General features: G+C 51.1%; 1 protein-coding gene across 2 annotated transcripts; it reads right to left on the bottom strand.

Annotated features, from left to right (window-relative positions):
* Nucleotides 1–942: 942 nt before the first annotated feature.
* LOC123149938 (putative disease resistance protein At1g50180) lies at nucleotides 943–3,228 on the bottom strand. Of its 2 annotated transcripts, none has more exons than XM_044569735.1 (2): nucleotides 2,993–3,228; nucleotides 943–1,544 (listed from the first exon to the last, which is right to left on the bottom strand). In XM_044569735.1, exon 2 carries the CDS (start codon nucleotides 1,524–1,526, stop codon nucleotides 966–968), a length of 561 nt encoding a protein of 186 aa, XP_044425670.1. In that variant the 5' UTR covers nucleotides 1,527–1,544; nucleotides 2,993–3,228; the 3' UTR covers nucleotides 943–965. The 2 variants fall into 2 exon arrangements, with proteins under 2 accessions (XP_044425670.1, XP_044425669.1); XM_044569734.1 differs by having other exon boundaries at nucleotides 2,800–3,228.
* Nucleotides 3,229–13,440: the final 10,212 nt, after the last annotated feature.

A 13,440-nucleotide genomic window follows, 5' to 3' on the forward strand; every position in this document is an offset into this window, starting at 1 on the left:
GGGCCACGGGCGGCTGGCCTGGATCGGGCGGCGGCGCGATGCGGTCTTCGGCGGCATGTCATCTGGTTTTAGATCGGCGACGGCGTCGAGGGCCTGGTGGGCTGCTTGGCGGCACCCCTGGCAGATCTGTGCTGGCCGGTGTAGCTAGTGGTGGTGGTCATCTTCTTCATCGGAGGTGGCCGGCCAGAGGCTTGGTGATTCGATCTCGAGATGCATCATCTAGTCCCGACTGCGAGTTGGGGAGACATGGTTGCCGGTGAAAACCGAGCCGACGGCAGGCGATGGCGGTGTTCTACGTCGTTACCTTGATGAAGGCATCGTCGTGTAACTACTGTCGACCCACTCGTGCTGCTCCGGGGGAAACCCTAGGATCTGGGGTTCCAGATCGGACCATGGCGGCACTGCGGTGTCGTTTCTCTCTTGGAAGCATCGTTTATGGAGCAGCGCTGGAAGTCAGAGGCAGGAGGTGGAGCGGCTTCGTCTTGCACGGAGCTTCGGTGGAGATGTCAAGTCATGCCTGACCGATAGGTGCTACGCTTTGTCATGCCTGGTCAGCAGGTACTACGCACGACAGATCTTCCAAAGACTTCAAGCTGTGTTGGCTGGTGGTACTTGGCAGCATGGTGCTGAGGTGTATCAGTGGCGACCGTGACGTGCTCAGCCGTTTGCGCGCAGGGAGGAGGTGCCGTTGGGCGCCGTGGTGGCGTTGACGATAGCTGGACTGAGCAAGGTTGATGCATCAGTACAATTCTGAAGATGGAGCGGTGGCAGTTGGCGGCGGCGGCCTCTAAGAGCACGCCGGACCGGTGAGACCCATGCCCGGCAGGCGTCCTAGATGGGACCTCAGGTCTTAGATGTTAGGTTTGACTGCGATGTCTGTTTGGTATTAGGCCCAGGCTATCTACGCCCCTTTATCAGCTGGATAGGTGTAGCGACAGTTTGTTGTTTAGACGGCGGCTTTAGTCTTACTGCTGTATTACTTTGTTAGGTCTTGTGACAATAATTAATAAAGTGGCCGTATGCATCGCCCAGATGCAGAGGCCGAGGCTTGGATTACCATGGCGAGAGGCATGGGTGTTGCTGCTATGATCCTCATAGGACCCATGATTGATGAAGTTTAAAGCAACGCTCCGTTCCTTGATGTCGTCAAGCCTCTGGTTGAGCGCCTTGATGCGGGTGCCGATCTCATGAGCATGGAAAGGGTTTCGCATGCAGAAGAGCAAGGGATTGAAACACCCTGCATTAACCGAGGATGATCCATGCTTCATGGCCTTGAGTTGGCAGAGGTCAAGGATGTCGGTAGCTTCATACATGGCACGCTTGAGCTGCCCCACCCAATCTTGAACAGTCTCGTCGGTGAGGTTCCTCCTATCGGCATCGGCCAGGAAGTTCTTGAGGTCTCGAAGCTTGTCTCCCATCTTGTCGATCTCGCCGGAGACGCCCAACATAGTCTTCACCTCATCTCTTGCTGCCTGCGTGAGCATGTCCACCAGGTAGGACACAAATGCATCCAGCACCATCGCCATTGTTGTCAGATAATTTTTCTGCAATAACAAGGTAATGTCAAATTCAAGTAGGAAGCTTAGAGCATCTCCACTAGGCTCCCCAAGAGGCCCTTTTCTCTAACTTTTTCACCGCCGGCAGTGAAAAAAGTCTCCACTCACACCCCCAGGATCGCTTTTTTCGCCGGTTTCGTGCAATTTTTTAGCGTCGGCAGTATCACCCGAAACCCAGCCCCAGGGAGGCATCTGAGAGCGTCAGCGGTTTGTTTATGCATGCAAAGGCCCACCTGCAGCCACATCTCCCCCCTCCCCCGTCGCTTTCAGCCCGGCCCCCACCTTCTCTCTCCCCATCCTCTTCTCTCTCCCTGTTCCGCCCGTGGCCCCGGTGCCTCCCCGCCGCGTTGCCGCCCGCGGCTGATGCCTCCCCGTGCCAGCTTCGCCAGTGTCCCGGCCCGCAGCGTCGCCTCTCGTGCCAGCTCCGCCCGCGTCCCGGCCCGCAGCGTCGCTTCTGCGGCCGCGGGGCTGCGTCGAGCCACCGCGCCGCCGTCCCGCAGCCGCGCGCCCTCGCCATGCCAAGCTCCGGCTGGTGCGCACCTCCTCCCTCGCCGCCATGCGCTCGCTCCCCACCGAAACCAAGGAGGAGCGGTGGTGCCGGCGCGAGATGCGCTCGCGCTTGCGGCGGGCACCACCCGTCCGAGCCGTTTCCATCCCCAAGCGCGCCGTCCTGCATAGTCAAGAGCATGGTGTTCGACCTCCCCGGTGACGCAACGGAGCTGTCCCTGGGCGCGGCGAGGGTGGAGACCCCGGTGTGGGAGGCCGTGGTGCGGGTGAACGTGGAGGCGGCCACGCGGATCTCGCGCGCCGTCATGCCAGCGACGGCGGGCAAGGGGAGGGGCGCCATCGTCAACGTCGGGTCCCGCTCTACGCCGTGTACGCAGCCGGGTGGGGCACCTTCTCCACCGACGCGCTCCGCCTGCTCGAGGCCGTCCGCCTCTCCGCCAAGACCAAGCCCATGCGCGGGCTCCTAGGAGATGTTCGGGTCCACGCCGCCGCCGTAAAAGGAGGCCACGCCCTCGGTCACCCTACGCGGCCGTCAAGGTCGCCGCGCACTGGTGGAAGTCCAACGCTGCTCGTGGGGAGGCAACCAGTGGAAGTGGTTTGGCCCCCAAGGCCAAGTTCTCGCCGGCAGTCCCCGAGGAGGCGAAAAAAATGCCTCCTGGGGAAGCAAACGGCTGGAGATGCTCTTAGCTTGCTAGGTGTAAAGAGAGACAAATCACACTTGAACTGCCTAACCAACCTCTGAGATGGATGGACGACACCGACGGCCGAGAAGACGTGGGGGTCAACACCAGAGAAGATGTATCTCCTCCAGGAGCGGAAGCTTAGACCCTCCTCCTGGGCGTTGCCTCCGGCGATGGTGTAAAATTGTAAAGAGAGAGGCAAATTGAACTGCCTCACCAACCTCTCAGATAGATGGATGTGCCACCAACCTCTCAGATAGATGGATGTGACCAATGGCAGAGAAGATGTGTTGTCGATCTGGGTGTAGCCTCAGCAAGTGGAAGCTCAGCGTGTCGCCTCCTGTAGTAGCAGCTGGGCCGCTCCTCCGGCACGCCTCCACATGGAGCTACAACAGCCGCAGGACGAGTAGCTGGGTGTAGCGGCACTGAAGGTAAACGACGGCGGCGCAGCTGAGTGAAACTTGACAGGAATGAGGCTGCATTGGACGGAGTAATAACAGCGGCAGACAGCTGCATTTGTTGGAAGGGGCTAATGAAGTTAAGCAATTACTTATGCAACATGGCCTAGCTGTCAAGTTGCTCATCTTGTTTGACTTTTTATTTGTTATTAGTTGTTGCCCTGATTGGCGTGATTCATTCAGGTCAACTGGCTCTAGTTACATAGCTTAGATGCAATCACAATCAAAGTCTACTTTGATCGATGATGCGGGTCACTTTAATTTATACTCCCTCCGTTCCATAATATAAGAGCGTTTTTGACACTACACTAATATCAAGAACGGAGTGAGTAGTTCACAATCACAATCGGATCAAGCCAGCAACTCAACTAAAAAAACCTCATATGAGTACGCTGTGGGCCATTCTGTTTTGAGTTCTTTAAGCCAGCCAGCCTGCTGGTGACTAATCGCGTGCGTCATTCTTATCCATCTAATCACATGCACCGTGGTCTTTGCACTGCAGATTCAGTGAAATGGCAAGGATTAATTCATCGATCTGTGATGTGTTTTCCTTGAGATTATGGGTTGATTCCATGATGCTCCAATTAACAGAACCATCAACTTCAAACAATAGCTTTGAAATGCAGCACTCGTTTTTCATTTAAAGCACTAAACACCAAAGCCTGTTCCCAAGCGATGTCTAGCCATGTTAATAGTGTAAATCAATTATTGGTTGATGCATGCCATGTTCAAATCTCCTATTGACGTCAAACTCTTAGAGTCTGTTACAACTTACAACTATGGTTGCACATCAGGCTTTTCTAAAATGAAGACATACTCAAAAGCCAACTTAGTTAGGTAATCATGGCGTTGGGCATTAGCCATCACAATCAAATATAGCTGGCTGGTACAAATTCATTAATACTCGTCTATATGAGCTGTTGGTACGGGTGCTTAGTTGTTCCATCCAGTAAGTTACGTAGCTGACTTTCAGTTGTATATCCATGATTTAGCTAATTGGAGAATTGGTTCACATTCGGTTAACGTGAACAGGGGCTCCATCGACCGGCTAACCAAATCAATGGACTCTGATCGTTGTCAAGACTACTTCTTATACATAGATCGAGACCGTGGGGAGATACAAAGTCTACTTTGATGATGCATCCTGGCTTAATTTTAGTGCTTGCCATCACACTCAGATCGAGCCGGATGATAGCTAGCAACTCAACCCCCAAGAGTCTTAACTCAACAAAGTCTACTTCGATGATGCATGCTAGCTTAATTTCATAATCCGCCATCACACTCGCATCCAGTTGGATAATAGCAGCAACTCAACTCAAAACGACTCATAATTGTAGTGGCCAGTGTGTTTTGACACTAGTGCAGAACCGGGCTTTAGCACCGGTTCGTAAGGCCATTAGTGTGGGGACTAAAGCCCCCCTCCCCCCTTTAGTACCGGTTCAACACGAACCGTCACTAAAGGGCCACCACGTGGCACGAGTCGCGCCGTGGTCTGTGGGACCTTTAGTCCCGGTAACACCAACTGGGACTAAAGGATTTTTTTATTTTTTTTGAAATAAATCAAAAACAGCCCACTTACTGGGCCGGCCCCACAGGGAAGAAGACTAGAAACCCAACCTCTAGTTGGGCCAGGATGCAGGCCCGTACGGCCCAGTAGGCCCCACAGGGAAGAAGACTTGCAATAGGCCCACGTAGTTCTGCTTAGAGAGGAGCTCGACACGGTAGCCGCGGCGGGGCTTATAAACCGGTGCGAGCTCCTCTCAACAAGCGAGGTGGGACAAAATATTATGCACTGCGGGTGGCAGCGCACCCCTTTAGTACCGGTTGGTGGCACGAACCCGTACTAAAAGGGGGGGGGGTCTTTATATCGGTTGGAGCCACCAACCCGTACTAAAAGCCACCACCCCTTTAATACCGGTTGGTGGCACGAACCCGTACTAGGGGGGGGGGGGTCTTTAGTACCGGTTGGAGCCATCAACCCGTACTAAAGGCCACCACCTCTTTAGTACCGGTTCGTGGCACGAACCGGTACTAAAGGTTCGCCACGAATCGGTACTAATGAGCGCCGCCCGCCTAGCCGTTGGAACCGGCACTAATGATCACATTAGTGCCGGTTCAATTACAAACCGGGACTAATGAGCTTCACATTAGGCCCTTTTTCTACTAGTGTGAGTTGTTTGGCTGGCCTGCTGGTGACTAAGCGCGCTCCTAATTCTTATCCATCTATTGAATTTGCAGGAACTAGCATTATGCACCTAAGACCATCTGTCGGCACCAAGCTGGTCAATGGCGTGCAATTTGAGAGCCCTACCCTACTCTCTGCGTTGATATCCTCAAAATTACTAAGAAAAAAAATATTCTAGACCCTGGTAATCGGTATCCAATGGACAAAAAAAATTGAATCGAGGGATTCCATGGAATCGACAAATATCTAAGTCAAAAGATTAATTGCGCCAAATTTGAGTGCCCTACCCTACTCTCTCCATTGATATCATCAAAATTAGTAAGACAAAAATTCTAGGCCCTCAGTAATCAGCATCCAGTGGACAAAAAAATTGAATCAACAAATATCTTACCAGACTGGCCGGTGACAGCTCCTGCCCCCGATCCACCTCGCTTTATTGCATCTATGCCGCCGGAACAACCTTCACTAGAGACGCCCAGCAGCATTCCTGGCCGCAGCAGATGCTAGTTAAGTTATGTGGCCAGATACCTTCACAGAAGATGAGAAAAAACACAAACTGGTATTTCGTTTTAACAAAGGGTGACTGTTGTTCTTGGAAAGATATGCTGTCAAGCCTAAAATCCTGGAGCATTATCTGACGAATTACATTTTCAAATGGTCACCCTAATATAGTGAATGTTTGACAGCTTCACAGGATCACCAAGAGTGTGAAGATAGGAAGTCACACCATAGACTGGCATGCTCCTTAAGTGTCTCAGATCTTAAGCCTATGTGTCCATATATAGGGTAAGATCACTGACAATGTTTTCAATGGGTTTGGGTCGAACAGGCTCGGGAGCATCGTTTTAGTCACACCAGCAGCCTCTGTCCGACGTGGGCGGACGATGGGCCCAACCCATGCGCCACGTATGCAAAACCACCGTCCCATACCGCTAAAGTGGAGGCTGGGCGGTGATTTGTCCGGTTTATAATAGTCTAGGGGGTTAAGTACCCTGTTTTAAAAATTGGGGGGTTATGTGATCCAAATTGGATAGTTGTGGGGGTTATCTATACTTTTTTCGAGTACAAATATATAAATACCATTATAGCATTGACGTCCAGCAAAGACCCACTTAGTGCTTCAAATACAAATATAATACAAAAATATAGAAAACTGAAAACTTATGTAGATTCATGTACCAAACAATTTGCTTGCGTCCGACTTGGACTTTTCCTCTCTCGCGACCGAGCCGCCCCTGCGGGCGGCCGGCCGCGCCCAGCCTTCCCCCCGCGCGCCTCTCCCTCCCTCTTCCTCTCTGCTGCCGGCGCCGGCGCCCGCTGCGGGCCTGGCCCGGGCGACGCTGGTGGCGGCGGCCCCCTGGCTTTTCCCCTCTCGTGTGTCCGCCGGCGCAGGACGGGGCAACCCCGGGCGGTGCTCCCAGGCGACGGCGGTCCAGCGCGGCGGCGGGGGCTCCTGGCGCGAGCGGGGGCGGGCTTCTGGACGGCGGCGTCGCCGTTGGCGGCGGGGCGACGCGGCGGCGCGATCTGGCGGCGCCCGCTCGGCCCAGATCTGGGCCCTTCGGGCCCCATCTGGGCCTGGGAGGGCCGGCGGCGGTGTGGGTCTGCTTCGTGGCTTCCGGGAGGCGGGGGAGAGGCGATGAGCGGCAGGGTATTGGCGGCACCATCGCCGGCTTGCTGCAGCGTGGCGGCGGGGCTTAGCGGGCCCGTTTCGGGCCTGGCCGGGCCAGGGGTGGCCTGGCATGCCCTGCTGCTGCGTCCGGACGGCTACCGCGACGGTGCCGGAGGCTCTGGCCTCCCGCACGACGGCGGTGGAGGTGGTTCCCTCCCGTTCGGTTTCCGTGCTGCTTCTCCCTCCGCGGGGCGCTTCTCTCCGGTCCTCTTGGCCTCGTGTTGGTGTTTGCAGTGAGGCGGCGTGGGTGACGGCGCAACCGCGATGACGCATGGTGGTGGGCGGCGGTCTGGCTGGTCGGCTCCGGTCCGTTGGGCGGCGGGGATTGGAGTACGGGAGAAATCCTTAGCGGTCTTCGGCCCCGATGCGGTGACACCTGCGGTGCCACCATTCCTTCCTGGAGGGTGTCGGTGATATCCATCCCCCACCTCCCTCCGCGTGCCAGGGAAACCCTAGGACATGTCCGGGCAGCAGCGTCGTCGGCGTCGCTTTCCTTCTTGGAGGTGCTGTTTTGTACGCGGTGGTCCGGAGCCTCGGGTTGTAGTGGTTTGTCTTTGGTGGGCGTAGCGGTGGCGGGTCATCCGTGCTCTGTCGAGCTGTCGTTGTTGGCATTTGCTTCTTCTTCTTTTTCTTTTGGGCTTGTTGTGCTGTTCGCCCCAGCAATCCTGTATCGGTGTTGGTTGCTTTGGAATACAAAGCGAGGGGAAACCCTTTTTTGGTAACAATTTGCTTGCAGCGGAACTGGGCACTTCTTGTTCATGGTGCATCGTCTTGAGTGTTCTTCATGAGGCTCAAAGAAGTTAGTGCCGACAAACCTGATGGGATTGCACCAGAAAATTTGTTGTATGATAGGTCCACGGATTCCAAATGCTTTAAATCACCAATCTGATTTGGGATTGTTCCTATCAACTGATTGCTCGATATATTCAAATTGGTGAGGGCAATCAGTAAACTTATCTCCTCTGGGATTTGTCCTGTTAAACTGTTACTGGACAAATCAAGATTCACCAATAGCTTGTAGATTTGGAAGCTATAGTCACGCTTTTGGTCTTTCGTGATTACTGGAATGCTCTCTTCAAAGTTGTAATCCTCTGTAGTGTCCTTGGATATTATGGTCATCATTGCCTTCAAGTTTGAGAGTGACCATGGTATGCTTCCTGTTAAATTGTTGCCTGATATGTCCAAATAATGAAGACGGGCAAGGGAAGTGAGATTGTCCGGAATATGGCCACTGAACATATTTGATCTCAACCTCAATATTTGTAGCAGGGCATTTTCTCGGGTAACCACATTGGTAATCCTCCAGAGAAACTATTGTATGAAAGATCAAGGAATTTTAATTGTGATGCACTTTGAAGAATTTTGGGAAATTCACCGGAGAGATCATTGTTGTTCAAGGCTAGACTGAGCATTTGGGAGCCAAACTGATTTGCAGAGTTTGCACCAAACTCCCTGAAGCATTGCATAACATCTCCTGATTTGAACTTGTTTCCTGATAGGTCCAACCGTTTCAGACTAGTTAATCGGCATAAAGTGATGGATTATGGATGGGCTTAGGCCCATATAAGACAATAATCCCTAGTTAATCTCTAAGGCCCATGCATGTGTACGGCAAGTGGTGGGAAGTGTGAGAAGTTTAGTCCCGTACTGCTACAGTAAGAAGAGTGAGACCTCTTTATAAGGGCTGCTCTACCACTTGCCATTGGGAGCTTGGGGATAGGAGCTGTACACGCACGCTCCTCCTCCTCCGCTGCCCGCCTCGCCTCGCCTCGCCTCGCTTCGCCTCGTCACGACGCGCGCGCCGCCGGTTGCGGGAACGAGCCGAAGCTTATTTTTGCCGCTCAGGAATGGTTAATTAATCTCATATCAGACGTTGGACCGTGGGCTGTTCGCGGACTCGGTCGTGGGCCAGGCCAGGCCCATCTACCTGACGGCCTATATAAGAAGGCGCTGGCCAGTGGAAGTGAACCCTAACTCAATTCACTCACTCCCTCTCGTACAACCCTAGACGTCATCTACTGTTCCTCTCTCTGTGCTGCTTCCGGTGATCCCATCCCGACGACCGCGTGCACGGTTGGTCGGGAGAGCAGGTGCCTCCGGAACCCTGTCGTTCGAGATCCTGCCCGGGAGAACGGCAATAAGGTTTTTGGGGAGCGTCTCGACGTGACTGCTCCCGATCCGTCCCCAACTCCGTTCGCCTCTACTTCCACTACTTCCTCTGCATCGACACCATGGCCGACGACGCCGCCGCTAAGAAGAAGGCCACGGACGACGCCGAGGCCGCTGCTGCCGCCGCCACGTTGGCCTGGCCAACCGGAGGGTATGATCTATTCATCCCTCGTTTACTCGTACTTATGCTAGCCGTATATGTGCTACTCATAGAAGGTTCGATTCTATGTTCTGTACGTGCTAGTATGCTTAGGTATTGCTATGAGATGCATACCTTTTATGCCATGCTTACTGTTTACTCATGGATTAGATTAGTCGGAAAAGTGCTAATATTTCCAACAATCCAAAAACCTTATTTTAGGCACTTTTCGACTCATGGCTTCGCCGCTACTCTGAAACCGGAAAAGTTTACTCAAACGCATTTTAAGCGTTGGCAGACGAGGACCACCTTGTGGCTCACAGCAATGAACGTGTTCTGGGTTAGTGGTGTGTCTCCAACGGTAGCGATTGCTCCTGAACAGGAGAATGCGTTTAGGGAGGCAACCACCATCTTTCTGGGAGTCGTTCTTATTATGATCGGAGACAAGCTTGTGGACGCATATCTCCATATGCGCATTGCCAAGAATTTGTGGGATGCGCTCGAAGCTAAGTTCGGCGCAACCGATGCTGGAAGCGAGTTGTATGCTATGGAGCAATTCCATGATTACAAAATGGTTGATAACCGTTCTGTATTGGACCAGGCCCATGAGATACAATGCATCGCTAAGGAGCTGGAGCTCCTGAAGTGTGAGTTACTGGACAAGTTTGTCGCGGGTTGCATTATTGCAAAACTCCCTCCTGTATGGAGGAACTTTGCTACTTCTCTCAAGCACTTGAGACATGAATTCTCTGTTGATGATGTCATCGGTCATCTCAGTGTTGAGCAGATCTCGAGAGCAAAGGACTCACGCGTGAAAGGGGCAGAGGGTTCTTCTAGTGCCAATGTGGTGCAGAAGAACTTCCACAAGTTCAAGGGAAAGAACTCTGTCCAGCAGAATACTACCTTTAAGAAGAAGGGTAAGAAGAAAGACAAAAAGAGAGATGGCTGCTTTACTTGCGGTTCAGATGAACATTGGGCAAACAAGTGTCCAAACAAGTATAAGAAGCCAGCACAGAACTCCAAGTCTGTGAATGTCACTCTGAGCAACAATGATGCGGCATCTGGGTATGGTAATCTGTTTACCATACTTTCAGTTTGTCAGTCCACCGATTGGTGGGTTGACACTTGGGCCAATATTCATGTGTGTGCTGATGTGTCTTTGTTTTCTTCCTACCAGGTCGCACGAGATTGTTCCGTCCTGATGGGGAATGGCTTGCATGCTTCTGTTCATGGTGTTGGCACGGTAGATCTGAAGTTTACTTCGGGAAAGATCGTGCAACTGAAGAACGTGCAGCATGTCCCCGCCATAAAGAAGAATCTCATTAGTGGCTCCCTTCTATGTAAAGAAGGGTTTAAGTTAGTATTTGAGTCTAACAAAGTAGTCATATCTCGGTATGGACTATTTGTTGGAAAAGGATATGATTGTGGTGGTTTGTTCCTCCTTTCCCTGGAGGATTTCTGTAATAAAGTCGTGAACCAAATTCATTCTAATGTGAACGAATCTGAGGTTTGGCATTCACGTCTTTTTCACATAAATTTTGGTTGTATGATGCGGCTAGCTAAGATGAATCTAATCCCGAGTTTCACCTTAGACAAAGTCTCTAAGTGCCATGCGTGTGTGCAAGCAAAGCAACCTCATAAGCCTCACAAGCCTGCGAAGGAGAGACACCTGGCACCACTAGAGCTCATACATTCAGATCTCTGTGAGATGAATGGTGTGTTAACTAAAGGTGGAAAGAAATACTTCATGACTCTGATTGATGATTCCACTAGATTTTGTTATGTGTATATGTTAAACACAAAGGATGAGGCTCTACACTACTCTAAAATCTATAAGGCTGAAGTTGAGAACCAACTTGAGAAGAAAATTAAACGAGTCCGATCTAATCGTGGTGGAGAGTACTTTTCTAGTGAGTTTGATTTATTCTGTGCGGAACTTGGTATTATTCATGAGAGGACGCCTCCCTATTCACCCCAGTCAAACGGGGTTGCCGAACGGAAAAACCGTACTCTAACAGATTTGGCTAACGCCATGTTAGATACATCGGGCTTATCCAAGGCATGGTGGGGGGAGGCTGTATTGACATCATGTCATGTCCTGAATAAAGTTCCCGCGAAGGATAATGAGACTACTCCCTATGAGCAATGGGAAAAGAAAAGGACTACACTCTCTTACTTGCGCACTTGGGGCTGTTTGGCGAAAGTCAATGTGCCGATCCCCAAAAAGCGTAAGCTTGGACCAAAGACTGTGGACTGCGTTAATTTGGGCTACGCTAAGAATAGCGTTGGCTATAGATTTCTAGTAGTGAAATCTGAGGTACCTGACCAGAAGGTCGGTACAATTATAGAGTCTAGGGATGCTACATTCTTTGAGGATATTTTCCCCATGAGAGATATGCAAAGCAATTCTAGACTGGAATCTGATAAGACTCCTGAACCTGCTATTCCGATGGAATATTATGAACATAAAAGTGATAAGAGTTCCACGGAGGATGACGAGGAAGCTCCTGTTAGGAGCAAGAGACAGAGGACTGCAAAGTCCTTTGGTGATGATTTTCTCGTGTACCTCGTGGATGATGATACTCCCAGCTCCATTTCAGAAGCTTATGCATCTCCGGATGTTGACTACTGGAAGGATGCGGTCCGTAGTGAGATGGATTCCATCATGGATAACAGGACATGGGAGATCACTGATCGTCCTTATGGTTGTCGACCATTAGGATGTAAGTGGGTGTTCAAAAGGAAGCTTAGGCCCGATGGTACTGTTGAGAAGTACAAGGCTAGGCTTATGGCCAAGGGTTATACCCAGAAAGAAGAAGAGGATTTCTTTGACACTTACTCACCTGTGGCTAGACTGACAACCATTCGAGTGTTACTCGCTTTGGCTGCCTCGCATGATCTTCTCGTTCATCAGATGGACGTTAAGACGGCTTTCCTTAACGGAGAGCTAGACGAGGAAATTTACATGCAACAGCCGGATGGCTTTGTAGTAAATGGTCAGGAAAGAAAGGTGTGTAAGCTAGTGAAATCTTTGTATGGCCTGAAACAAGCGCCTAAGCAATGGCATGAGAAGTTCAATACTACTCTGACATCTGCTGGCTTTGTTGTTAACGAAGCTGACAAATGTGTATACTATCGCTATGGTGGGGGCGAAGGAGTTATACTGTGTCTGTATGTCGATGACATACTGATATTTGGGACCCACCTCAAGGTCATTGAGGAGGTCAAGTCCTTTCTATCTCACAACTTTGAGATGAAGGACCTGGGTGTGGCTGATGTTATCCTGAACATCAAGCTACTGAGAAATTCTGAGGGTGGAATTACACTTTTGCAATCCCACTATGTTGAGAAAATTTTGAGCCGTTTTGCATATTCGGACTGCAAACCTTCTGCAACACCATATGATCCTAGCGTGCGGACTCAAAAGTTCGAAGGCACGGCTGTAGATCAATTGAGATATTCTCAAGTGGTTGGTTCACTGATGTACCTAGCATGTGCTACTCGTCTTGACATCTCATTTGCTGTGTGCAAACTGAGCTGGTTTGTTTCCAATCCGGGATATGTGCATTGGCATGCTGTTGAGCGAGTGATGCGTTATTTGCAAGGTACTGCGAACTATGGAATATACTATTCTGGGTACCCGACGGTACTTGAGGGGTATAGTGATTCGAATTGGATATCTGATGCTGATGAGATGAAAGCCACAAGCGGACATGTCTTCACACTTGGTGGTGGTGCTGTTTCCTGGAAGTCTTGCAAGCAGACGATCTTAACCAGATCGACTATGGAAGCAGAACTCACAACATTATACACATCATGCGTCGAAGCAGAATGGCTTCGAGAGCTTTTGATGGATTTGCCGGTGGTTGATAAACCAGTGCCGGCTGTCCTTATGAACTGTGACAATCAAACAGTGATTGCCAAGGCTAAGAGTTCAAAGGACAACATGAAATCCACAAAGCACATAAGAAGAAGATTGAAATCTGTCAGAAAATCAAGAAACTCCGGAGTAATAGCGTTGGATTATATCCAGACGGCTAAGAATCTGGCAGACCCTTTTACGAAAGGGCTATCACA

The sequence above is a fragment of the Triticum aestivum genome, chromosome 7A, assembly GCF_018294505.1.
Source record: "Triticum aestivum cultivar Chinese Spring chromosome 7A, IWGSC CS RefSeq v2.1, whole genome shotgun sequence".
In the NCBI taxonomy this organism is placed as follows: domain Eukaryota; kingdom Viridiplantae; phylum Streptophyta; class Magnoliopsida; order Poales; family Poaceae; genus Triticum; species Triticum aestivum.

Coding starts and splice junctions, on each gene's coding strand:
- LOC123149938 (XM_044569735.1), bottom strand. CDS start 1,526: ATGGCGATGGTGCTGGATGCATTTGTGTCCTACCTGGTGGACATGCTC.